The sequence below is a fragment of the Zootoca vivipara genome, chromosome 2 (assembly GCF_963506605.1).
Source record: "Zootoca vivipara chromosome 2, rZooViv1.1, whole genome shotgun sequence".
Taxonomy (NCBI): Eukaryota; Metazoa; Chordata; class Lepidosauria; order Squamata; family Lacertidae; genus Zootoca; species Zootoca vivipara.
This window is the reverse complement of record NC_083277.1, coordinates 37,420,694-37,448,061: the sequence shown is the minus strand read 5'-3', so window position 1 is coordinate 37,448,061 and position 27,368 is coordinate 37,420,694. Positions and strand designations below refer to the sequence as shown.

The window sequence follows — 27,368 nt, the reverse complement described above, 5'->3', positions numbered from 1 at the left end:
TGACATGTCCTTCTCCCAATCTTCTCTCTGTTTTGCCCCTGACCACTCTTTCCCATCCCACCACCAATCCCCGTGCTCTGAGCCTTCTTCCATTGAGAGTTCCCCGGCTGGTTCTTCCCACCATTCCTCTGTGCCCAGCCAGTCCATGACACTCACCCAACATTTCCAAGACTAGGGGGATTGTGGCTTTCATATCACATGGCCCAGATTGCAGGCAGGGATGAGTCGCAACCTATTTCATCAAAGTAGCTGCACACTGAATAGCGTCCATTTCACCTTTCAAAACAGTCATCATATGCATACTTACTCGCAGCAAACTCCATGTGAGTTATGCATGGGTGGGTGTACAGTGACGTTCACAGCAGAGTGTGGATCCAAACATGGGTTTCCTCAGTCCCCTAACCACTACACTACACTGCCTCTGGGCCCAGCCATTTCTCTTTGGCTTTGTCTGCTGTAACACAGCTGCAATAATGCTACCGGTATTTGTTCATAGGGACATTATGAGGCTGGATGAGAGAGAAAAAACAGTGCTCTGAATACTAAAAAGTGCTGTGTAAGTGAGAATCATGGGCTCTGGGCATTGTTATTGCTTTGAAGGAAGTGTCTATCACACACTTCATCTCCCTTACTGAACAGCAAAGAGCAAACTAAGGATTTCTTGCTTCCTTTTAATCATTCTCTCAGAGATCCAGATCCGATTCCTTTTCTCCATATCTTGTTTTCTACTGCTTTTAATCCTGTTTTTAGTCCCTTTTTACACATGGCTGAAGGGGAAATGAAATCAATATTTTTTTTTCCTGCGATAATGCTTTGCATTAGTTATTTGATTATGATTCACCCTCACATAGCGTGATTTGCAATTTTCACACTCTCTGCATTCTGGATTATCAGTAATTTTAGAAGTCCACCAAACAGAATCTGTGACTATGAGTGCACCATGTGAACATGCTGCATCTGAACTGTGAGCCGTGGAAGACCTGCTCTCTGCCTTGCAGCCTTTTTTCCACTTGGCCCGGGAGGGCAGACTGACTCCAGCTACAAAAGCTGAGGCTGCTGAACAGAACCTTGGGCTGGGGTGTTGTTTAGGAGCTAGGGTTGGGATGAGGTTGCTGCTGGGGTTTTTTGTATTTTTATTTTTGATCTTTTGATTTATGTGGAAATAGTTCAATTTGGTTGTGTACTTTTGATATTTTTGCTTATTGTTTTTGACTACTTTCGTTACGTTTGGAGTGATGTAATTTTGGAAAGGCAGCATACAAATAACATGAATGATTGAAGCCTTGATTGGGTTTGGGTCTCAGAAAGTAAACAAATCCAATGTAATGGCCTCATGCTTCTATTTATTTTGAGTAATAATTTCCCTTAATTTACCCTTATGACATCAAACATATTTGGAGTAGAAATCTTAAAAACAGCTGAAATTCACCAGCGGCAGCAATTTTGTAAGGGTGTTCGGAGCATTACCTTTGCAACTCTTCACTGGCAAGTTTCCCAGCAGTTACAGAGAAATAAAAGAAACCATCTTTTGCTGTAAAATTGTTCTTCCATCTTCAGCCAGCGAAGCCATTGCCTGAAGCCTCAGGGATTAGTTGGCAGGAAAGTCTATTAATAAGGAGGTCACTGAAAAATGACTATCTGAAGGTGTTGTTTGAGACTTATGTGTGAACTGGTTGGTTTCTAAGCTGGCGTCCTTGATCTTGTTTTCTCCAGAGAGATGAGTTATGGGGGAATTCTGCTGGTTACTGTAGATGGGGCCATAATGTGAAAGATATTAATTTGTTCTATGGTTTTGTGATCAGATCAACCTTACCTACTTCCTGCCCTATGAAATGCGTGAAATGTCAAGAAGTTCTGCTGATGTTTTCTCATGCCTCATGCCTTACTTAACTTACTACTGTGGCCCATTTTGTGTGGAACTGCCTTGAAAACGGTCAGGGATCCATCTTTTGCTGGTCTGAAAGCACATGACGTTACCACCTTGCTGAAACTAAGCAGGTCTGGTAAGCGAGACTCTTATTCGTCCCCAAATACCGTGTTTCTCATATTATAAGACATGTCTTATATTTATTTTTTCCTCAAAAAAACACACTATGACTTATTTTCAAGGGATGTCTTATTTTTTTCCTCCTCCTCCTGCCGCGGCCGGCATTGCTGCTGCGCCTATCACTATGCCTTATTTTCGGGGTATGGCTTATATTCCTTGAATGCTTAAAATCTTGCTATGGCTTATTTTATGGGTATGTCTTAAAATATGAGAAACAGGGTAGCTACAATTCCCGCAGTGTCCTCTGAAGAGGGATTGATTGTTGATTGAATATTATAGCTCTCTGAGGGGAGTAGGGGCTTCCAAACAACTCACAGCACCCTTAACAAACTACACACTCTCTGAGTGTCCCTATTTTCCAGGCATGGCCCTGATTTAGAGAAGCCTGATTTAGAGAATTTCCCACTTTTCCTTAGGATGTCCCTATTTTCATTGGAGAAATGTTGGAGGGTGTGGAGTTATCCAGCTCCTGAGCTGTCTGAAGGCAATCCTGTATAGAGAAGGTTTTTTTTAAAAAAAAGTTTAATGTTTTATTATGTTTTTATATATGTTGGAAGCTGCCCAGAGTGGCTAGGACAACCCAGTAGAATGTGTGGGGTATAAATAGTAAAATTATATCATTATGGAATGGGTCGTCCCTATTTTCATTGGAGAAATGTTGGAAGGTATGGAACTACAGCTCCCAGAATTCTTTGTTGGAAATCATGATTTGTGGGAACTCATGAAAGTGGTATCACTGTGCTTTAAACGCATGGAGTAACTGGTCTAACTTGGGTTCATCAATTTCTTTGGGTCTAATTTGAGTAGAACTTCTGCTAAATGCTACTCAGTGTTTTCTCTTTTTGGTAAGTGTGCACATGAGTGTTATGCATGTATACGTAAGCCGTCCCTAAATTTAAGCCTCCATTGACGTTTTATAAACCTTAAGTACCTCATATATTGTATATTGTAGGCCTGCAGAATGATAATAACTTACTGTGCTACAGTTCATGATTGGATTCTCTTCTAAGTCCTGAGCAGTAAAAACAATCTCCAGTATGTGCCATTAACACAGCTCCAGTCTGTCTGGCTTTGTGGCCTGGTGGCACTTTCTCAAGATTATTGTGCTTTTCTAGTATTCACTGAGATGCCTCTCTACTTTTTTCTCTCCCCCCCCCTTGCAATTCTGTGGGAAGCAGCACTAGATAAATCTTCCAAGGTTGCTGCCCTTGTCTGGTGTGTGTATTTGTACAGAAACCATCGGGACAAATGCCTGCTTGGAAGGAGTCTCGACTGTAAAACTAAGGGGGTAGGGTGGGAGAAAGGCTCAAGAAGGTTAGCCAATTTTGCTGCAATATATCCAGACAATTTTCTTGCATCTCTGACAGACGGGCAGAAAAGGTGGCGTTTACACATCCAGGGTTTGGGGTGAGTGATGGCTTGAACCTGTGTGGTACTTAGCTTAAGCTTCATAATAACTGCTTTTGCCCTTGGGCTGCTTACAGCGATGAGAGTTGTAACCCCATTTCCCCAGAACTTCTAGTCTTAAACCCACATGGGCCTATTTACTGAGGAAGGTGGGTAAAATTTTCTGGTATTACTCTACAACAAGTTGCTGCTGCTCTAGATCTGTCCATGCAATGTTTCACTACCGAATTTCTATTAATTGTCCACCCCCCACCCCCGCACCGGCTTAAGCATCTATAAAATAGGGTGGGATCCTAATAAAACGCGTAAATGTATGAATTACTTTTCCAGTTGGCTAGGAGATGTGCAGTAATAACCCTAGAAATGTTTGCATTGCTTTATTTGACATAGCGTAACTACAAAAGGCAGAGAAGAATAGATTCTGAAGAGGATACATAAGAAAAGCCAAGGAGGGGGGCGGAGTGTTGATTTATCTACTAGTTCACTGCTAATTAGAGATGGGTGAATCTAACAATGTTGGTTCTCTAAGTTTCTAATTTTCACAAACGTTAAGTTCAGTTCTCCACACATCCACATCAGTGTGCGATTTTTTTTAAGCCTCTTGAAAATTCACCAGCCTTCAGGAATGAATTTCTCCTCATATACATATGTTTGAATGCAATTTTATCAAATGCAATTTTACAAAGCAATTTTCCCCAGTAAAATGCATGTTATTCTCACTAATATATGCATTCCTATGCATACTTTACCATAGAAATAAACATTTTTTTTACACATTACTTGGCTGGAGAACAGCACTGGGGAAAAAAAGAAGTAATAATAATAATAATAATAATAATAATAATAATAATAATAATATATTATTTATATCCCACCCATCTGACTGAGTGGCTTCCAACTGAATATTAAAAAATCTTAAAGGATGAATGTGTTTGGGTTCGCATATTGTTTTGAAATGCATGAATTATGTAGGTTCACTTTTAAATGTGAAATGAATCAAATCCCCCCTCCCGCTATCTACTACCAATGCAGCAACATAAACATTCATTCTATAAAATTACGGTAATAATAATAATAATAATAATAATAATAATAATAATAATAATTTATACCACACCCATCTGGCTGGGTTTCCCCAGCCACTCTGGGCGGCCTCCAACAGAATATTATAATAAATAGTCTATTAAACATTAAAAGCTTCCTTAATCAGGGCTGCCTTCAAATGTCTTCTAAAAGTATGGTAGTTGTTTTCTCTTTGACATCTGGTGGGAGGGCATTCCACAGGGCAGGTGCCACTACCGAGAAGGCCCTCTGCATGGTTCCCTGTAACTTGGCTTCTCGCAGCGAGGGAACTGCCAGAAGGCCCTCGGCACTGGACCTCAGTGTCCGGGCAGAACGATGAGGGTGGAATCACTCCTTCAGGTATACTGGACCGAGGCCATTTAGGGCTTTAAAGGTCAGCACCAACACTTTGAATTGTGCTCGGAAACGTACTGGGAGCCAATGTAGGTCTTTCAAGACCGGTATTATGTGGTCTTGGCAGCCACTCACAGTCACCAGTCTAGCTGCCGCATTCTGGATTAGTTGTAGTTTCTGGGTCACCTTCAAAGGCAGCCCCACATAGAGCGCATTGCAGTAGTCCAAGCGGGAGATACCGGTAACTAGAGCATGCACCACTCTGGCGAGACAGTCTGCAGGCAGGTAGGGTCTCAGCCTGCATACCAGAAGGAGTTGATAAACTGCTGCCCTGGACACAGAATTCAACAACGACTCACTCAATCACCCACCTATACTAACGCTGCCAACTTCTGTTTTGCCCTCCCTTCCAAGCTTCTATTGGTTTCATACCATTTTAACTATCATGCCCTCCCCCAAAGTATCCTGGTGCTTGTAGATTGGTGAGGTGCTGATAATTCTGAAAGAGATCCCCAAATTTCCCTCCAAGAACTGCAATTCCCACCGTTCTCCGAGAAAATGGAAGACCTGTTAAACCACTTGAAGTATCTAGTGCAGGCATGGCCATAGATCGGAGACAGGGAACCTTTGGCCCTCCAACCCCTATCAGTCCCGGTCAGCATGGACAACACTGAGGGATTAAGGGAGGTTGATACTTAAGCAGAATGATATGTTCAGGAGAAACGATCACAGTGAAAAGGCAGCGTTGAAACAACCAAAAAGCCTTTGTTGATCGTGTTTCCGCCATTTTGTTTTGTTAGAATTAAACCACATTTATGGCACGAATGAACATTTCCTACGTTGTCAGTGTTGGATACAGAGAATCCTGTAACAGGCTCGGTGAACTTTTAGCAACTTCTTATATGTCAGCAGTCACCAATTGTATCTTCCAGCACAGCAAGGTTCTGGGTGTGGTGCATCCAACATCAACTATCGCTAGTTCATTGCCAGGTCATCTCCAGGGAGGAAGTGTTCCCTGTTTACAGGAAATGCAGGACGGGGGCCAAGACAGCAAGCAGAACTGCAGAGTGAGATGTATAAAGCTTGTAAAAGCTTTTGGTTGAACAGAATCCCAAGTACAGAATGCTTTGAGATGCTTCTTTTTCAAACTTCCCTTCTTTCATGTTCCAAACCCAAAATTTTGTAAAAGCAAGTCATCATAGTACTTGCTTGGAGCTTCAGAGAGATACATTCCAGCCCCATGTTTGGATTGCCACTGCAAGAAAAGTAGATTTGGGGTGTGTGGGGTTTAGAGCAGAGAAGTGATGAGTGTGGAAAACATTTAAGGCCAGGCATCCCCAAACTGCGGCCCTTCAGATGTTTTGGCCTACAACTCCCATGATCCCTAGCTAACAGGACCAGTGGTTGGGGAAGGTGGGAATTGTAGTCCAATACATCTGGAGGGCTGAAGTTTGGGGATGCCTGGTTAAGGCCCACCTTCTCTGCCATGTCACCACTCCAGAATCCCTCCAATAAATGGTTTTAGAGCTCTGCTACATCTGTTTGCATGCGATGTGCAGGAAACCCTTAAACTGCTAGCTGTAATTTTGGACAGGGTGTGTAGAGCCTTCCTCTGTATCCACCTCCTTGTATCTCGGGGCCATGTCAACCCCACTGCTTCATGGAGTGAACTTTTCTCAGTCTTGGGTGTTTGCTTTCCTGCTCTTCTTAATATTTTCATCAGCCTGCCTCTCTGCTAAAGGAACAGTGGTTGTGCATGTCCCAAACAAAGCAGCCTAAGAAGAAATTTGGAAGAGGATCCCTGTGAATTGTCCAGAGTTGACGCTTGGCTCAGTTCCTCACTTTTCAAGAACCCTGGCCATGTGGTCAGAGGCTTCCCCAGCCCTCCTGTAATAATCCATTTTCCGTGAAAGAGATGAAGGAATCTCCTGCCTGCCAGAATGTGTACCAGGAAGCCACAATCCAGTTGGCAGAGCTAAATGAAAGGTTCTCCTTCTCCTCTCCGTTATGGAGCCTGATCAGATTCTTGCAGTTGTTAAGTATATTAACCACTGGGTTGTGCCAGTTCCGCCTTTTCTCCTGGCTTGAACAATTCCTTCTCCTGATAGCTACCTTAACATTTGCCTGGGTCTGGCCCAGAAAGCTCAAATGGATTGCAGACACCCCCTCACGGGCTGATTCAATTTCAAATTGCTGTGTGTTACAGCTTGCAAGTACAGCAGCAGCAGCAGCAGCAGCAGCAGCAATACTGGCACTTGCAGGCTGGACACCTTGAAAATGCTGGCACTAACATAACAGAGCAAATGGGCTTTTTTCCATTTTGACAGTCAGTTACCATCCCGTTCTCTGTGACTTTTCTTCTTCTTGATGGAGAGGCTATATGCTTCAGATGCGTCATAAAACATAACTGAGGTCATGAAGGGTGTATTACAAAGACATTATCAGATGGAAGTATCAGGCTAGGAGTGGTAGGAGCAGGAGTCATAGAGCAGAAAACAAGCAAGATGAACGTCCTTTGCTAGTTGATAAGATATGCCATAACTATAAAGGCTCAACGAATCCCATGTATTATCCTGGGCAGCTGAAACCAGTCAAGATTGTGCCTTGTAGTTTTTCCTTTTTCTTAAGACTTCTGGCAACCCCTGTGGGCTTTGTTTTTCCATTCCAAGATTTGGCTCCATTCAGTGCATATTCAGAATAGCCCATCTTGCAAGGTTGCTGAGGCTGTGACAACATGAGCATTGTAAGCGTCACTGAATTTACTTTTGCAATTATTTGTAAAGAAGCTGGTGAAATGTAATGGAGGGGTGCAAGAAAACCATTCACTAATGGGGTTGAGGGGTACATAGCTAGAAAGATGGTAGGAGACCTAAGCTGCTTTTCTTGTCTGTCTAGAAATTTAGATAGTTGTGGCTAAGTCATTAAAAGCAATGAGACCTGAGTACTACTACTACTACTACTAATACTAATAATAATAATAATAATATATTATTTATACCCCACCCATCTGGTTGGGTTTCCCCAGCCACTCTGGGCGGCTTACAACAGAAAAAGGAACTAAAATAATCTATTAAACATGCAAAGTGCAAAGCCTCCCTAAACAGGGCTGCCTTCAGATGTCCTCTAAAAATCTGGTAGCTGTTTTTTTCTTTGACATCTGAAGGGAGGGTGTTCCACAGGGCAGGCGCCACCACCGAGAAGGCCCTCTGCCTGGTTCCTTGCAACTTGGCTTCTTGCAACGAGGGAACCGCAAGAAGGCCCTCGGCACTGGACCTCAGTGTCCGGGCAGAATATGGGGGTGGAGACGCTCCTTCAGGTATACTGGACCGAGGCCATTTAGGGCTTTAAAGATCAGCACCAACGCTTTGAACTGTGCTTGGAAACGTACTGGGAGCCAACGTAGGTCTTTCAAAACCGGTGTTACGTGGTCTCGGCGGCCGCTCCCAGTCACCAGTCTAGCGGCCGCATTCTGGATTAGTTGTAGTTTCCTTGGATTAGTTGTAGTCTTGGTTTCAATGAGATTTGCAGTGCCACTGAAAGCATGTTCATTTAAAACAGGGATTGGGAAACTGTGCTCCTCCAGATAGGTTTGGACTCCCATCTCCCATCATAACTGATCACCAGTCACATTGGCTAGGTTTAATGGGAGCTGGGAGTCCAACAACATCTGGAGTGCTACAGGGTAACCATCCTTGACTTAAAAGATCATGCAGTTTAATGAGACTTCTTGTCTAGAAAGTCTGTGTGGGAATTAACTTGCAGTTGCAGCCTAAATCACAACCAGCTGAAGCTAGACCGAGCTTTTGGTTCTAGTCACCATTGCTGTCAGCACTCTAGTCATCCCCTTCATCTTATAATAACCTAATCAGAACACTTCTTCAGGCCAGGGGTGCCAATTTGAATAAAATATTGGAGGGGGGGGTAGGTAAGTCCCACCCTGCGAAATAGACGTGGTGCATGCACACCATTTGAATGGCAATGGCTAACAACTTTGGGAGGGCCTGACCCCATCAATATTTTATTGGGGGGGGGCAATGGGACTGTGACCCCTAGAAGTTGGCTGCTATGTTTGGTGCTGCAGAGAGGGAGGGAGGGAGAGGAAATACTCTAGCTGTGAGTGCCTGCCTTCACTTGCCTCATTCTTTATTGAACTCCTAGTTTTCTCAGTTCTGACTTCCTACAAACTGCATCATAATTAATTTGCTGGTTTATTTGGCTCTTGCTAATGTTTTGATAACACAAGCACTACTCATATTTATTATCCAGAGTTGGCTGAAATAATTAAAGATAAACCTAAATCATATATTCATCTATTAAAAAATTGATGCACTGGAATTTTGCAAGTGATTTATAAGATGAGCCATATTTATCCATCTGTGGAGTATAGCAGATTGTGAAAACATTTAAACATTAATAATGATTTTTTTAAAAATCTACTAACCAGCAGAATAAATAAGGGATATAAAAAGTTTATGAATGTACTAACTGGCCAGTTCTTCCCCTAACCTCTTACACAGGTACAAAACGTAATAATCACCTTCTACCACCCTGAATGGTTGACATCAGTAGGCAACCATCCATTTGACAATATACAAATTCAAGTAGGCAGTTTGTGTTAGTGGGAAATGATAGGACAAGATAAGATGTCACAAGGCAATCAAGTAAATATGGCTGGTGCATAGCATCACTGAAAATCAGTTTTCTTTGAGGAGATATTCCTTGCTTACATCAGGGAGGAGACATGCTAACCTGGATTTGTTTGGATGTAACCTTAGCAACCATGGTTCCCTCACATGCTCTCTTACTTCTGATTTGGGGCATTCCATTATTTGCTATACAACAATGGTTGTGTTTACCCTTGAAATCAGAATTGGAAGCCCACTTCAACCTGTGGTTTCCTGTTCTGGTTTGGAGGGCAAATGCAAGCCATAGTTTTCTAATTCAAGAAACAATGGTTTATCTTACCTGAACAAGGAGAAGAATCAATTTGGAGGGCACAATGACCAGAGGAAGGAGAGAGCATGCAAACCTGAGGATAGAGTAACAACAGTTTGTAGTTATTGGTAAACCAGTGCAATGTCTCTCTGATAAGCAGATGTTAGCAGACATGTAGAGGTTCTTCTTACCTCATTTGCCAAATAACTAGTTATGCTGGAAACACTGCTAAATAATTGTTTTCATTGCTCTGCCTCCACTTGTACTGATTCAGTCAGCTTGAGGTTAGCTTGTCCCAGAAGGCCTATTGCTTCCTCTGGTGCGCTGGCTAACTCTTGGAATGATTGCCAGCAATCATCAGAAGAGCAGAGGATAAAATGTCTGCAATCTGCTCTCATTCAGCCATATCATTGCTACAAGCAGGGAAATTAGTTGAGGATTAGAGAGTCTACGGCGATGCTGTCAGCTATGCGTCTTTCTCGTCCCATCTCTTCCCACCTTCCCATATACACTTTTGCTGGCATATTCTCTCTCTCTCTCTCTCTCTCTCTCTCTCTCTCTCTCTCTCTCTCTCTCTCTCTTTGGCTGCTGCATTAAAGTTTATTGCTTGCAGTAAGTTTTACTTAGCAGTGATTTTAACGATCTGAGGAAGAATATCATTTAGCTGAATTAAGAAACACAACTCCCCTTTTTGCATAGGCTTCCAACGTTTTATGAGCCTATAATGGTTAATTTTATAGAAAATCTGAGCCTTGTTGCAGTGGTAGTTTAAGATAATGACTTTGAAGTGGCCACATTTTATGTACACTTAAAGAATATGCTGCATAAGTTGCTGGAAGGGTTTGGCAAACTGGAGTGCTCATACAGCGCATTGTATGTGCATAATCAGGAGCTCTGTTTATTTAACGGTGTTTGCCAGAACTTCTCAGAGGCGTTTAACGCATTCTGCCTGTGTCATGCTCCCAGAAATATCACTCCTAGTGGGTAGTGGGAAGTGCTTCTTTTTAATGAATCCCTTAAGTGTTTTTTCTGTCCAGTCTTGGGATGAGTGGGAAGATGCTTAGTTCTATACTGATTTTATTTTTCCAGAGAGTGGAATGATTCCATTCTGTTCCACCCAGGGATTGGGTTGTTTTAATCTATGTTTTTAATACATTTAAAGGTAAAGATAAAGGGGGACCCCTGACCATTAGGTCCAGTCGTGACCGACTCTGGGGTTGCGCGCTCATCTCGCATTATTGGCTGAGGGAGCCGGCGTATAGCTTCCAGGTCATGTGGCCAGCATGACAAAGCCGCTTCTGGCGAACCAGAGCAGCACATGGAAACGCCGTTTACCTTCCCGCTGTAGCGGTTCCTATTTATCTACTTGCATTTTGACGTGCTTTCGAACTGCTAGGTTGGCAGGATTTAATACATTTATGTATGTCCATTGCTGTATTTTTATTCTCCTTGTAAGTTGTTTTGGGACTTTATTTTATTGTGGGGGAGTGATTTGTAAATTCAGTAAACCCGAAAAAGGCAGATGGATGCTTATATACCTTTATCTCGTCTGCCTTGCACAGATATTGTGACCTTAAGAGAGTCCGACCCAGCAAGGCCTTGATAACACACAAGGAAAATGAGCTCCCTGGAAAGACTGGGACTTTGACGTGCATATCACCAAGTCCTAGTCTAAGAATTTGAAGGGAGTTTCCCAGGGCACCACCATCATTTCTGAACAGCTTTCATTTTGAAATTCCGAGGTCTCTTTTGAGGAAATTGCTGCAAAACCTTTTGCAAAGGCCAAGCTTTGCCAAGAAGTCTCACTGGAAATGTTGCTGGAGTTAAACTCCTAAGGGTGTCCTTTCAATTCTCAGCTTTAACCTGGCTTCACATCACCGATGCTGACCTTTGAAAAAGTGTTTGGGCTAGGAAGATATTATACCATGAGGGACCCTTTAAATGTCTCCATTCAACAGATTTTTCTTTTCCTTGCCATATGTCAATTGAGTTTTTATACAACGCTATCTTTCCAATAGTTTTGTGTCATTACAGTCAGCAAATATCAGGGCACTGCCCGATACTGCTTCAGGCCAAGTTCAAGGTGTTACTGGTGGTATATAAAGCCCTTAACAGCTTGGGATCAGTTTACTTGTGGGTTCACTTTACCCCATATATGCCCACTTGGCTGCTTCAATCTGAAGAACCAGCATTGGCACAATATTCATTCCACACTTGTAAGAAAATGTTCTTTTAGCAACTCTCACACTTTGGAGTTCTCTGCCTATTGGCATTAGGCAGATGCCATTGTTGTATTCTTTTCAGTGTCTGCTTAAAATATTTTTATTTAGGCCAAGCTATCCAGAAACACAGAAGTTGATGCGTTTGAATCTCTCTTTTGTTTACTGCTGATTTTAATTATTTTTTTAAAAAACTATTGTTGTTACTTGTTTTCAACTATCTATTGATAATTTTAACATTTCTTATAGACCAGTTAAAGGTTTTGCAGCAATCAAGCAGTATATAAATTTTGTTAATTTTTTTCCAAAGTGCCTAATGCCGCATGTGCTGTGAAGAATATTGGACCAATTGGACATCAAACAAACAAGTGACTTAAAATGGAAAAGAATTCATAAGACTGTGTCTATTCAGGACCACAGGGAAGAAACTGAATTTTTTGATAACCAGGATTTTCCCCAGCTGATCTTTGACAAATTGGGTTAAAAGTAGGAAATTTCCAATACCACCGAGGATGCTTCCTCATTTCATCCAAGCAGTCCAAGGTCAGCCATCAGAAACTTCCCCAAGTCCCACGGCAATTATTGTGACCCTGCTATGAGACAGAATGAGGTGTTCATACAGAGTGGCAGATGCTTAGGTATAGGGAGAGAGATGGCAAGAGCTGGAAGCATCACATAGCCTGCCTTGCACCCTCTAAGCCAGCCTTTCTCAACCTTGGGTGCCCAGATGTGGTTGGACTACAACTCCCATCATCCCTAGCTAGCAGTACAATCAGTAGGGATGATAGTAGTTGTAGTCCATCAATGTCTGGGCATCCAAGGTTGAGAAAGGCAAGGCTCCTCTAAACTATCATGCTGCCCTCAGGTGCAGTGCATTGCTAGTGCTGAAACTTCTGTACCTGGAATGTGGCGTGCTTGCCAGGCTTTCTTGTTTATCAGATTTCCCTTGGAACAGAGACATCTTGATTAAATGGAGGGGAGGTGTTCACGTAATATGGGTTGGTACAAAATACTTTCTACCAATCTCACGATAAACTCACATTTTGGAAGCACCCAATGTCACCACACTCTGAGAGCGATCTGACTTAATCTGTTGGAAGAGAAAAGATATTTTGAATGGCTTAGAAAGAAAGGAGGTCATCTGGAGGGTAGGTCATCTGGAGGGTAGACCGAGAGCCATGGAAATACTGTAAGCGACACTGCCAGCCCTTTGAAGACAAACCACCACTGTCCGATGGAGCTGCGGCCAAAAATGAGACCCCGTACCGTAGAAAGGCATTTCTGTAAGCGTTGCTACTGTAGCAGTCATTAATAGCGCCATTCAGAATAATTAGTGCCGTAATACACTTGAGACATTCTCCCCAGATTAGAAAGTGCTTCTACATAAGTGCAATGCAGCCATTTGTCTTGGAGCGGAAGGGAGAAACCTAATTCGGCATCTGCTAAGACAATCCGTTACAAATGGCAAAAAAGGCACTTTCCTGGAGAGACCAGCAAAGCTGTTGCAATGGCTCTCAATCTGTTCTCAAGGTCTGTTTCGCTGCTGCTGCTTTTGCTTGTGCTGAGCAAGCGGCTCATATTTTTTGCTCTGCCACTTTGCAGCCTCTCGGGTACTTTCCGAACGTGTCTCCTTTTGATGAGCTTCTAATGGGGAAAGATAACAGAAGGAGGCGAACATCATTTTACGATCATTACCGTGTTTCCCCTTTTTTAATACATAGTCAAAAAGTAAGCCAGGGCAGGGTTTTTAAGCATTTGAGACATATAAGGCATACCCTGAAAATAAGCCATACTTCAGTGCCACGCGGAGCAAGACCACCAAGTGCCCCAGCCAGCTAGTGGGACCCAGCACGGCGGCCGCTACAGGAGGTGGAAGCCTGCCCGGTCGGGTCAGTGCCTGGAAGCGGCTGCGCAGCAGCCGATAAAGCGTGCAGCAGCCGCACGGAAGCACCGAGGGCACAAGCCAGCAGGACCCAGCTCCTGCAATGCCGGCTGCGGCAGGAGGAGGAAGCCTGCCGGGTCAGGTCGGCGCCTGGAAGGGCGGCGACTGCAGCGCTAACAAAGCGCGAAGCAGCGCCGCACGGAGCACCAAGGGCACGAGTGGCAGGAGGAAAGAGAGAGAGGCTCGTTACTTGCGGCACTTTAAGAGAAACGATCTCCACATTCCGAGCCTCCCTTTTGCGCGTGCGGGCGTGTTAAAGCCCCAATTGGTTCACACTCCCCGCTTCCTCCTTGCCATCCGTCCCTTTCACACATTGCCTCGGCCCCGCAGACCCCTCCCTGGGCATCTTCCCCTAAGTGCGGTGCTGCTTCGTGCTTTGTCAACGCTGCAGCCACCGCCGCTTCCGACAAAGCGCAAAGCAGCGCCGCACTCTGTGTGTGTGTGTTGTGTGTGTGTGTGTGTGTGTGTGTGTGTGTGTGTGCACGTCCGTCTCTGTGCGCGTGCACGTCTCTCTCTCACCCTTGCGTCTCTCTCTGTCTCTCTCTGTGTGCGTGCGCGTCTCTCTCTCTCTGTGTGTGTTTGCGCGCAAGCGTCTCCCCCCCCCCCGTGTGCACAGTCTGTCTCTCTGTGTTTGTGCGCTGCGTATCTCTCTCTCCCCCCCCCGTGTGCACATCTCTCTCTCTCTCTCTCTCTCTCTCTCTCTCTCTCTCTCTCTCTCTCTCTCTCTCTCTCTCTCTCTCTCTCTCTCTCTCATGCTTTTGGAAGCATAAAGTGGCTCCAGTTGGGTGTACATTTGCCCAATGGGGAAGGTAATGGTTTCTTCCAGGGCAATGCTGCTTACAGATGTTCTATGGCCATAGGGTGGTTCAGAATGGCTTCACCTTCTGGCTTTTTAAAAAACTGACATCCCCTCCCCGTCTCGTTTTGCCAACAGACCCACTGCAAATCTGGAGGAGGAGTGGCTCTGGTGGGCTCTGAATAATCTCTCTCTCTCTCCCTTTCTCCTGGAGGAGGATCTGGTGTGTAGGACTTACAAACCTTCAGAGACCCAGCTCTTGGGGGGGGGGCTTTTGGACACCACGCTTTGCCTCCCCTCTGATTGGGAACATTCTGGCATCGCAGGAGGTGGCCAAGCGGGTGGTGTCACTTCCGCGCCGCCCCCCGCAAGACTTGGCAATAAGATATAGTGATAGGCGCAGTTCTGGAGGGCACCAAGGAAGAGGCGAGGCTGGACACTGCGCCTCCGAGCAACAGCTCCAGCCCCGCCGGCAGCACCCTTAAGACAGCCCTGGATAAATGTACTGTAGATTGCTTTACCATACCGGTACTTATGTGGTAATAAAAAAAAATAAGACACCACCTGAAAATAAGCCACCGTGTGTTTTTTTTGAGGAAAAAAAGTTATAAGACGGTTGTCTTAAAAAAGGGAAACACGGTAGTCATCATTATTACATACACTCTCGGAATGGCATCAGATGGTCGTTTTTTGTTTGATCCAAGTAGGAATATGCTACGAAATTGCTTGCATGTGTAATGTACTGGCAGCCTTTGCCAACCTGGTGCCCTCCAGATGTTTTGGAACGTAACTCCGGAACTGGTGGGAGCTGTGATCTAAAACATCTGGTGGCACCAGGTTGGTGAAGGCGGGCATGTGGCTTTTGTACATTAAGTACAAAGTGTGTGCGGGGGGGGGGGGGGAGGCTGAGAATGCTGCAGCTTAAGAAAAACAAATCCAAACATGTCACAAGAGGGAATCAAAGCTGAAGGAGGACACATGCAGCGCTCTTCTGCCATTGGATGATTTCTTGCACAGCTATGAATAAGGAGAATGCAAAGCTATGGAGCTAGCAAAAATCTGTTCCTCCACAACTCCCGCCGTCTAGTAGCTCAAGGAGCATGAATGATAGAAAGCGCCTGCATAAAAAATATCTCCAAAAGCATCTTCACTGCTTGAATGCCCAAGCTATTTTTTAAATAAAATAAATCCAGGGTGTATCTCACTGGGCATATCTGGTAGAGAAGAGCAAAGCTCCCCCCACCCCCACCCCAATTTCTGGGCAACTGAATGCTATTTTGTTCAATCTCACCACAGGGGGGAAAGGTAGGGATGGGGAAAGCTGCAATAGGTGGCTCTCCAACAGAGCTTTATCCTCCCAGTGTTTACAACTCCATATAACTCCCATATGCAGTGATTGTGATTCAGTAACTGGAACTTTTTGCTCCTCCTATATTGGGGGTGAGAAAGCTGTGACCCTTCAGATGTTGGGGGGACTACAACCCCCACCATCCCTGACATTTGGTCATGCTGGCTGGGGCTGATGGGAGTTGGAGTCCAACAACGAAGGGAGGACCACAGGTTCACCATCCCTGCCCTTTATCTATTACTACTGTCTTTGGGTGCCATCTTTCGTCATGGTTTTCTCTTTCAACTGGAGGCCTTTTTTATATATGCAACTCCCATCGGCCAAGACCAGTCTTGTCTCTAGACACTTTGGATTTTCCATGGTGGTTTGCAAATGCATAATGTTTATGCCTAGCCATGCATCCCATGAGAACAGTATCAGCTGTAATATTGATATAGTTGTTATTATTATAAATGGTTGGTTTTTTTAGATTTCTTACATGCCCTTCACAGTGAGGCTCCAGGGTAGGTTACAAGCATTTAAAAATACAATATTAAGAACAATTAAATTACAACTAAGAGAGCAAAGGATGCAACAGGAGCAAGGAAGGGGGCTCTATTGCACCAGGCCCTGCCCATCTGTCAAAAATGGCCGGAGGGTGGCTAATTCCTCTTTCCTGCGCTAACCCCTTCCTGGACTTGAACATGGACCCACTGGGGGATTACATAGAATAAGTGATGATGTAATTTTTATTGCACTGAAGTTATATGGGTGTTAATTAACCAAAATGCAAACATCCCCATCACCTTCACTTTCAGTTGCCCTGAGGCTGACTGTGTGCCAGTATCAATTCGGTTAATTTTCACATGATACTTACTTATTATTAAAGTGTGCAGGTCTGTTTATGGTCTTCTGCAGCTGTGTCGGATGAAAAGAACTGTGAGTGCAGAAGTGGCCAGAGGAGAAAACTGACATTTCTGCTCACTGGGAAAGTGTTTATCTGTGCCTGCCCTCCAGATCCTTTGGAAGTGCTTTCCCAGGGGCTCTTCCCTGTTCTCCTCCACTGAATCCTGCTGACTTCTCTGCTGTAGCAACCTTCCCTCTAGGCGTTCCTTCTCCCCGGCTTGCAATTTTGCTTGTGCATTATTGGCCTGGAGAATTTATGCAGGTGTGAAGTGGGGAGGTGAGCAAGGAACGAGGGAGGCAAGTCCTGAAGGCACAGCGCTGCTCACATCCCAGAATGGCTATAAAAGCAGCCATTCCAGAGTTACTCTCTGGATGAAGTGCTATCGGTCCTTGAAGGGCTTGGTCCTTGAGCATTTATAGGAAGGGTCAAACTACACACTGCATTTTAAATTTAGTGTTAAGGTCAAACTGCACATGCACATTGCATTTAATAGATGGATCTGCATACACACTGTACATTTCAAACACACACACACACCCAGCAAAGAATCAAGGGGACTGTAGTTTGCTAAGGGTGCTGAGTATTGTAACTCTTTGATGGGTAAACTACAGCTCCCAGGATTCTTTTGGGGGTGTTTTAGTTGTTTGCTATCTACGCAGTGATAGAGATAAATTGATTCACCAATCAATAGACTTAAGAGTGCTCAGCAGGGACCAATACATTTTTTTCCAGAAAATAAAGACAGTTGTATAGGGTCCTGATCCAGAACAGAACTATGGTACACAGGAAGGGATTAACCTGTTCCTCCCATGCACATTTTCACCAAAAATCACTCCCACCAAGCTTTTATTCCTCTCCTACCTGCAGCCCAAAGGCTCTATTTACTGAAAATGTCATTATCTTTTTATTATTTATTTATTGATTAGTTATTTCACAACATTTATATACCTCTTGATTGTAATAAAACTTCAAAGCAGTTTACTTATAATGTCCTAAACCAGGGGCCGGGAACTTGTGGCCCTCCAGATATTTTGGACCACAACTATCATCCCTGACTATGCTGTCTGGCGCTCATGGGAGTTGGAGTCTATCCCTGCCCTACATAGCTTGGAACCGGGATATCTGAAGGATCATATTCTTCCACAGGTGCCTGCCTGCCCACTGAAGAAGTCAAAGGTCTTGCTCTGCATTCCGTTGCCATAGGAACTATGGTTGGCTAGGATGTGAGAGACAGGGTCTTCTTGGTTGTAGCAACCAGGATGCCAACTCACTTATATACAACTTATTTGCTTACAGGGAATGTTTACAGACACCTACAGGGGAAAAAGAGGAGTAGACATGACACTTAGAGCCTTAGAGCATCAGAAAATATCCAGATTTTCTGATTTATGAACAATCACCGTTCATCATCCAACAACCATTCACCAATCAGCAATCTCCATTCCCCTAAATTAAACCCATGCTGCATTCTTGAGAGCATCCTGGCTTCAATTTTTGTTTAAATTTTTTTGTTTAAACCAACTCTTACATGTGATCAGGATCAGGTGGAAAACCTTATGTGTGAACATGCCTGCATGGTCCTTCCACTGAATGTGTGCATGGAGGTTTGGAGCAAGGTCAGCAGGCACTATCCTGCTCTGTGCATGGGAGGTGGATAAGTGAACAGGAAGTGTGTTCAGGGCTTTGCAGTTGGAAAGGCAGGTGTGCACTGTGTATTGCTTTGTCAGCCTTGTCACCACTTGCTTGTCTACCCCAACCAGCGGAGAAGATGGCAGCAAGCAGGGCAATCAATGAAGAATCCTGCAGCCAAGTGGCAGATGAGAAGAGAGGGAGATCTTGCCTCTCAAAATTGCCTCTCATGCCCCATCATCTCACTGGAATGAGTGGGGCAGCCTCCTCCTTTCTTAGGGGCCAAGCTGAGGGTGCTTTTCCCAGCCAGAAAAGAGCAGAATATGGTGGGAGTAGTAGTGGCCATTGAAGGACAGGATCTAAACTTATTCAGCTTTTAGGCATATAGACCTGTCTTCCAGCTATGGAGCTAGAAAGGAGCCCTTATAATAGTCTGTCTGACTCTCCCCTCGCTTTCCCTGTGGAGGGTGTGTCATTGTGATAGGAGATTGAGTGTATATGTTTCTGGTTCTGCACCAGCTCTCCTTTTCAGTGGGTTCATAGAAAAAGGAACTGGCTGTCTTTTTGCAGTTGTGCAATTACTGAAATCATTTGGATCTTTCGATACTGTTCTTAAATAGTGTTGCCCTGGGACTGCAGAGCTGGAGAGAAGCACACTCTGGCCACAGTTCCTCTCTCGCACTCTTGTCTTTGTTTATCAGCAGCATCACACACAACCCCTGCCCCCCCCCAAAACAACCCCTCTTGAAATATGCAGAAATACTTGCTGTGTTTGACAAATGTCATGACTTCATAGCAGAAAACTGCTGATCACATGAATAAGGAGCTCCGAAATGGAGCTTTGCTTGAGATCACTGTACCAACACTGGTACCACTTCCAGAGACACAAGCTGAAAGATAATTCATCATCATTACCTCTAAATGCGGGAACAGCTAGTTCCTGTCCCACTGGAGCTCATTAAGTTATCAGCAGAGATACTGAGAGAGCAACAACAGAGTGTACTTTTAAGTTCCTTTATGAGCAATCTAAGGCAACGCTGTTTTTTGCCATGAAACCCACTGCAATGTATCATCAAAAAGTTATTTTGGCATTTGTGATGGTGTTGTTTCATGGGAAACCCTAAGTAACGATCGGGCTCTGTTAAGCAGATAGTTTCTTCTCGGGGATTTTGTCTTAGGTTAGGATAAAGAGGAGACATACACATTTGCGAAAAGCAGGTGGCAGAGTCATTCTGAGTAAATAGAGCGCTGCATTTCTGAAGGCTGCACATAAACATGGTCCTTGTAGGAACTTAGAGCCCATGTATTGAGAGAAAGTGTCTGCCTTTGAAGTGCTGGTATGTTAAATGCAACTGGGTTCCCCCCGCCATGGAGAAACACTTGGTGTTCTTCCACTCTAGGACTTTCCTAGAGTGAGTTGACTGGATGGATGCAACAAACAGTGCAGCTGACAAATTGGCCCCACCACAGTGTCTACACAGCCCTGGCCTTACCACCACCCTACCCTACCCCACCCCAGCCCCACCCAAGTATTATGCAGTGGGAGCAATGTCAGGATTCTTCTGCTGTGGCTCTATTGGCCACTACTGCTGGCAACGTCTTCTGCAGCTCACCAGCTTCTTCCCAGTGTACCTCCACAAGTCCTTTGAAACCCTATTTCTGTGTTGGGCAACAATGCATTACATTCGTGTTGAACCATTGGAATGGGTGAGCTCACCTAGATCTTCAGTTGGTATTAGGCCTCCGCAAACCAAACTGTTTCCCCAAAAGTCAAATCTATAATTAAAAGCTCACCTTTTCCCACTTTCTAGTTACAGGTAGGTAGCCGTGTTGGTCTGACGTAGTCAAAACAAAATAAAAAAATTCCTTCCAGCAGCACCTTAGAGACCAACTAAGTTTGTCATTGGTATGAGCTTTCGTGGTATCTGAAGAAGTGTGCATGCACACGAAAGCTCATACCAATGACAAACTTAGTTGGTCTCTAAGGTGCTGCTGGAAGGAATTTTTTTATTTTCTTTTTCCACTTTGAAAGCCCTGTTATATTCCTGTTGATGTAACTGGAGCGCTGCAGAATTTTCAGACCGTACCTCCCGCTTCCTATCTCCCAAACTTAGATCACACCATACATGGTCCAGAGATTGCAATGAATTTATTACATCCCAGAGTCCAGGACTGCAGCATACATAAGGCCTGCTGTTGTTTTAAGAGTTGAGGTGGAAGCAGTTGCCAAATCCTGAAGTTCTGCAATAGCATCAATATTATCTCTCTTCAATGAACACCTGAGGGACACTACCCCTTCCTACCAAGCTTTGTGCATTGGAGAAGAAGCCTTGCAGGGAGATATTAACCACATCCAGCTGCACGTGATTGGAATCTTCTCTTCAGTTGGGAACCCTGATTGCTCAGGGATCCTCGTTGCAAGGGGGATTCTAACCATGTTCCACAGAACATAGTTAGAATCCTCTAACAGACTTTCATGCTCAATGCACATGAGAGGAGCTCACACAGCCAGGGGCATTAGGTGGAGGGCCTGAATGCCTACCCCTCCCTACTTTCTTTGGAACAGCTAAAGAGGGCTGCTCTATTCCTCCAAGCATCTCTGAACTGCACCAGTGGCCTTCGCTCCTTCAGCCAAATGGAATCCATAGCCTGTTGACAAGTTCTACTGCCCTTTCTGGAAAGGGGTTTTGCTTAAAATTCTTGTATTGCAAAGAATAATAGCCTTCCAACGTGGAGAAGAGATTGCCCATCATAAATAATCAAGGGTGAAGATGAATGCTTGCAAGGGGGATGCATTTGCAATCATATACTTTGTGTGCCCCGAATATCTATGACATGAAATATCATATCTCATTCCAAGACCATTCAGAGAGATGGTCTTACTAAATCACATGCCATTTAAACATGTATTGACAGAATTAATGTGATCTAGGCATCTTTCATTATAATCCTTAGGAAACTGTTAGAATACCAGGTTTCCTTTCTTCTCAGGAACCTTTCTTGGCTGGTTCTTATATTATGTGTGGTGCTGCTTTTTAAACAACTGTATCCCCCCCCCTTTGAAATTTGCCATGCTGATTATCCTCCTAACATATTTTTATTTTTGCCATGTGTTAAGTGGTGGATCAATCAGTGGTTCCCAAACATTTTGGGGCCACCGTCCCATTAGTTCCATAAACTCATCCCCAGTGCTCCCTACCCTATAAAAAACATTGTTCCGAATCGTGGTTTGAACAACCCACTTAGGAAGATAAGAATAAAATGCACAATAGGAACAATTAATTGCTCCTTTGTTTAACTTCAGTGCCCCTTGCCACCCTCTTAAGAACCCCCCAGGTAATCCCACTGCCACCTCTGCTGGTATCACTCATTTTGGGAACCACTGGAATAAATGATCTTGAGCCCCCACAGCCTCAATCTCATCAGGAATACAGAGATAGAAATTCTGTGTCCAGGGCAGCTGTCTATCAGCTCCATCTGGTACGCAGGCTGAAACCCTACCTGCCCACGGACTGTCTCGCCAGAGTGGTGCATGCTCTAGTTATCTCCCACTTGGACTACTGCAATGCGCTCTACGTGGGCCTACCTTTGAAGGTGACCCGGAAACTACAATTAATCCAGAATGCGGCAGCTAGACAGGTGACTGGGAGCAGCCGCCGAGACCACATAACACTGGTCTTGAAAGACCTACATTGGCTCCCAGTACGTTTCCTAGCACAATTCAAAGTGTTGGTGCTGACCTTTAAAGCCCTAAATGGCCTCGGTCCAGTATACCTGAAGGAGCGTCTCCACCCCCATCGTTCTGCCCGGACACTGAGGCCCAGTACCGAGGGCCTTCTGGCGGTTCCTTTGCTGCGAGAAGACAAGTTTCAGGGAACCAGGCAGAGGGCCTTCTTGGTAGTGGCTCCTGCCCTGTGGAACGCCCTCCCATCAGAGGTCAAAGAGAAAAACAGCTACCAGATTTTTAGGAGACATCTGAAGGCAGCCCTGTTTAGGGAGGCTTTTAATGTTTAATCGATTATTTTATTTTTATTTTGGAAGCCGCCCAGAGTGGCTGGGGAATAAATAATACATTATTATTATTATTATTATTATTATTATTATTATTATTATTATTATTATTATTATAGAAAAGACACAACGTAAAGGTTGCACTTCATGCTTGTTGTGTTTTATAAATTCTCACAAAACCATTCACATTCAGTGATCCAAACTTGAATGGTGCCCCCTTTTTATATTTAGTTTGATCTTTCCCTTCGTGTTTCTTTGTCCATAAACTTTCTTTTGTGGTAGAGAAATGAAGTCCCAAAATGTATTCACCTTGCATCATCCTTACATGACCACATCTCCCCCTTTCAGACATGCTAATACATAAGCTGGGAGTGTAGAGGAGGATTGAGGGCGCCTCATAGGCAACTGGTTGGCCACCCAGCAGGCTCTAATGTTGGTTTTTTTGCAGGTTCTTCCCATTGACACATTAATTACAATATCTATAGAGCGCCTATATATCCAGTTGCTTTTTGAGGCCTGTCAATCATAGGCCGTCTGACCCTGCAGGAAATCTAAAGAACCTCCAACAAAGGTTCTGCTTGAGGACTCAGCCTTCATAGCCTTGAAGAACCCACCACCCCTCTAGGTACTTGGTTCCATTGCCAAACTGCTCTTACTGTCAGTAAGTCTGGTGTAGAGAACCCTCTGTGTGTTTTGTTGTTTGTGTGGGGGTCTTTATATGAATGTGCATAAGTCAAGGCACAATCTGCTGCCATCGTCCCACTTCTCCTCCCCCCCACCCCACCCCCCAAAAATATGGTGACTTGAAAATTATGGAAGTGGTGAAGACAGTGGAGGGAAATTAACAGTGGTGAGTGGATTTAGAGGGAATACAGAAAGGCCATAGAGAACCATATGAGGTTACATGTGTGGTTGACCCCAAAAATATATTACCCAGAAATGGGCTATGAATACACAAAAGCATGACAATGTGTAGCTTTGGGACTTTGTTTTTGTGTAATTGGGTTGCTGCAGCATTTAGGGTAAATGGTTACCAAGAAAAAGTGACTGAAAAATTCTGGGTCTTTGGGAAAACAAAGGGGTCTCTTTTGTCAAAAGCAACTGTGAGAAACTTGGACCAAGTAATGCAAAAATGCTTACAGCTTAGGGCAACCACATGATTGATAGTATATGAGCGATGGTTCTCAGCCCATGCACGTAAGGTCCCAATGACGTGAAGGAAAGTTTGGCTGTTTTTCAGCCTGGAGCTATTTACTGAATTAAAGGCTATAAATATCTAATAGCGGGGAGGGGGCAGTGGGGGAATCATAAAGGTGATGAGTTTCCTACTGCAGTGCTTAGGGGAATCATAATGACTTGCATTTACATAGCTGCCTGTGAAAATGTGCCACAGGTTTCTTCCCTGAGCAGCCACTGTTCATTTTAAAGCCATTATGGCCTCATCGTGTACACCAGACATTATTAACAATTGTTATGTGCTATTATTGGAGGTGTTAGATGATTAGTCTAGAGCCTGCTTGGAATGAGATAAAAGAAATATCAGTCACATACTCTTCCAGCCCAGTATGTATACAAGGCTGTATACATTTTGGGGGACAATTTCAGTATGGCCAAAAAAACAAAAAAAAGTCTTCTGAATGTTAATATTGTGAATGATCATGGCTGAGTCTGCCTGCAGAACTTTTCCAAAGCATGCCTAGTTGTTGTTGTTGTTGTTTAGTCGTTTAGTCGTGTTCAACTCTTCGTGACCCCATGGACCATAGCACGCCAATGCCTAGTTGTAATACTGACAAATGTTGGCATGGGGTAAAACAAAAAAGTAATCTTGATTTCCCTCAGAATTGGAACAGGCAAGGTATCATAGGACCATAATTTTGAATATGGGATTGAGATATACCCAGGAATACCCAGTGTGGTGTCCTCTAGATGCTATTGAACTCTGTTTCCCATCATTCCTGACCATTGACCATGCTGGCTGGAGTCCAACAGCAAATGGAAGGCACCATGTTGGTTACTCCTGCAGTACCAAAATGTGGGATCCAACAGCAGGTGCCAACAGTTGAAAATCAGGATAGACAGATCTCACTTGGCTTAGGCACCAAATCCTATTAGCTTCTTGGAGTCAGTAGAACTATTATTCAGGAGAGATACAAGGATCACAAAACATTGTCTTCTCATATATATATATGTGTGTGTTATGTACTGAGCTGAATCATAGAACAATAGGATCCAGAATCAGCAGTCTGATTGGTTACTACCGTACCAATTTGCCAGGGGTAGAGTGTCAGATTTGGGATACCTGGGTTTAATTCTCACTAAGCCATGTAAGTTACTGGGTGCCCCTCAGTCTAACCCAGGCACCCCCAAACTGCGGCCCTCCAGATGTTTTGGCCTACAACTCCCATGATCCCTAGCTAACAGGACCAGTGGTCAGGGATGATGGGAATTGTAGGCCAAAACATCTGGAGGGCCGAAGTTTGGGAATGCCTGGTCTAACCTACTTCATAGGGTTGTGAAGAATGGATAGTGCTTATAACCCAGTGGTAGAAGAAATATATTGCATTCATTTTAATTTTTATTATTTCCTAAATTCGTATATTGTCCTTCATCTGTAGATATCAGGGTGGTTCACAGCATAAAAATGCAAGATGAAAACACAAAATACATAATAAAAACAAGAACAAAACAATAGCTCCCCTCTACCACAAGCACATTAAAAAGGGTATAGGATGTTAATCACCCAAAGGCCTGGTTGAAGAGGAACATTTTTGCCAAAGGTACTACCCCTCCCCTAACACTCTAAACATTGATAAGACAGACCAATGGTTTAACTCAGTTTCTTTTGTTCATTATGTTGTTCATATGAGAAAAATGACATAACTTCCATGCATGTTACACTTAATTATGTGGAGGGAGGCTAGGATACATATGTAATTCACAATAAGTAATCTGATTTTGCTAATGTGTAATGGAATAATAATAATAATAATAATAATAATAATAATAATAATAATAGAAGAAGAAGAAAATCCATATTCTGTTACCATATCTCTAATACTTCTTCAGAAAATACTGAGCTCCCATAAGTGACCTGTTTATTGAACATTTATCCTGATCTGCTTTCACAAAACCTTGCCAGAAGTATGATCACTTAGACTTTATTCTGACTTGTTTGTGGGAAGGTTATATGACAATGAGCATTCATCCTGATGTCCTTAGTGAGTGTTTTTTCAATGTGTTTTTCTTAATCAATACAATACAATATACTTTATTCGACCAATAATCAGAAAGTTCTTCTTAATCATTTGTCCATACCATATTTTTCAGTGCATTTCACTGTTGCATCAGAGAGGGAGAGAGGGGGGGGATTTTAGGGTGACAGAGCACTTTGAACTATGCAAATCTCAGTTTCCAAGATGCACTTGAATTCCTCCCATCAAGTAGTCTGGAGGCTACAAGTGGGGGGGGGGGGATGAATTCCAGTTACTTGAAGTAAGATCCGATGCATTTTGGAAGAATCCTTCCTCATGAGATGCATAAACCAGTTGCTTTCTCCCCCTGCCAGTCATGCTTTCCCTCTTCTGTGGTTCATAGAGCCGGAAGAGATCTCAAGGGTCATCTAGTCCAACCCCCTGCAATGCAGGACTCAAAGTGGTTGTTCTGTGAATGCCTCACTGATTTATGAAGAAGATGGAATCGTCTACTTTTCTTCTGCCATTTACTGTTACCATATCCACACACACACAGAGAGAGAGAGAGACAGAGAGACAGAGGGAGACAGAGAGAGACAGAGAGAGACAGAGAGAGAGACAGAGACAGACAGACAAACAGACAGACAGACAGACAGACAGACAGACCTGCTTGACATCGAACTTCTCTTCAACACCGAAATGACTGACATGGAATATGAATTAGAAGGTTGTAGAATCTAGCAGGGTTATGCTATTTACAATATGGTCCAAAGCTCCTACCATTCACACCCAGCCTAGTGATAGAGGACCAGAATCTAGAAGCCGTTGCATGCAGCCTCTCTTGTTACCATCCATTGAAGAGTGCCTTTAGAATAATTTGCTTTCCTCTGTTCACAGTGCCTACACAGAACCTTACAAGGTGTGCCCTATCTCTGTGATTCCTGTTGAAGACGTCACATCAGATGAGGAACAGAAAAGTTCTGGAGATGAGGATGGTAACCAGGGAGATTCCAACCTCCTCCATAAGGTAAAACACCATTTTAAAGGCATTTTTAAGGGTGTGTGTGTGTGTGTGTGTGTGTGTGTGTGTGTGTGAGAGAGAGAGAGAGAGAGAGAGAGAGAGAGAGAGAGAGAGAGAGAGAGAGAGAGAGAGAGAGAGAGATTATATGGGCCATTTCTGCAATAGATTTCACCCCTGCCCGCATTCACTGACTGGATTCAGCCACTGCCTGCAAGATACCAACAACATACCATGTGCCCATATCAATCAATCAAGCTTTATTATGGTCGTATACCAGCTATTAAAATAAAAATGCTTTACAGGGCTATGGGGGTTGTCATTCAGGGTGGATATAAGAGTCTATAAGTTTGAAGGGGCTATGTTTCCAGAAGGCGGGTCCAGCTGGCCTTTCCCCTGGTGCTGCTCAAAGTTCTCAGTTTCGTACCCGAGCGAAGGAACTACTTCCCACAGTCCAATCCTGCGTTTGCTATTCCAATGGCTGTCTTGTTCTTGGGGGGGGGGGAGACTGGTCCTGCAGATC

General features: G+C 43.9%; 1 protein-coding gene across 3 annotated transcripts in view; it reads left to right on the top strand.

Annotated features, from left to right (window-relative positions):
- Positions 1 to 27,368, top strand: part of FGD5 (FYVE, RhoGEF and PH domain containing 5) — a 141,972-nt gene that overhangs the window by 35,872 nt on the left and 78,732 nt on the right. For all 3 annotated transcript variants that reach the window (XM_035106525.2, XM_035106523.2, XM_035106522.2), the window contains exon 3: positions 26,725 to 26,854. In XM_035106525.2, the coding sequence (XP_034962416.2) occupies positions 26,725 to 26,854 (130 nt within the window). The remainder of the gene's footprint in view (positions 1 to 26,724; positions 26,855 to 27,368) is intronic.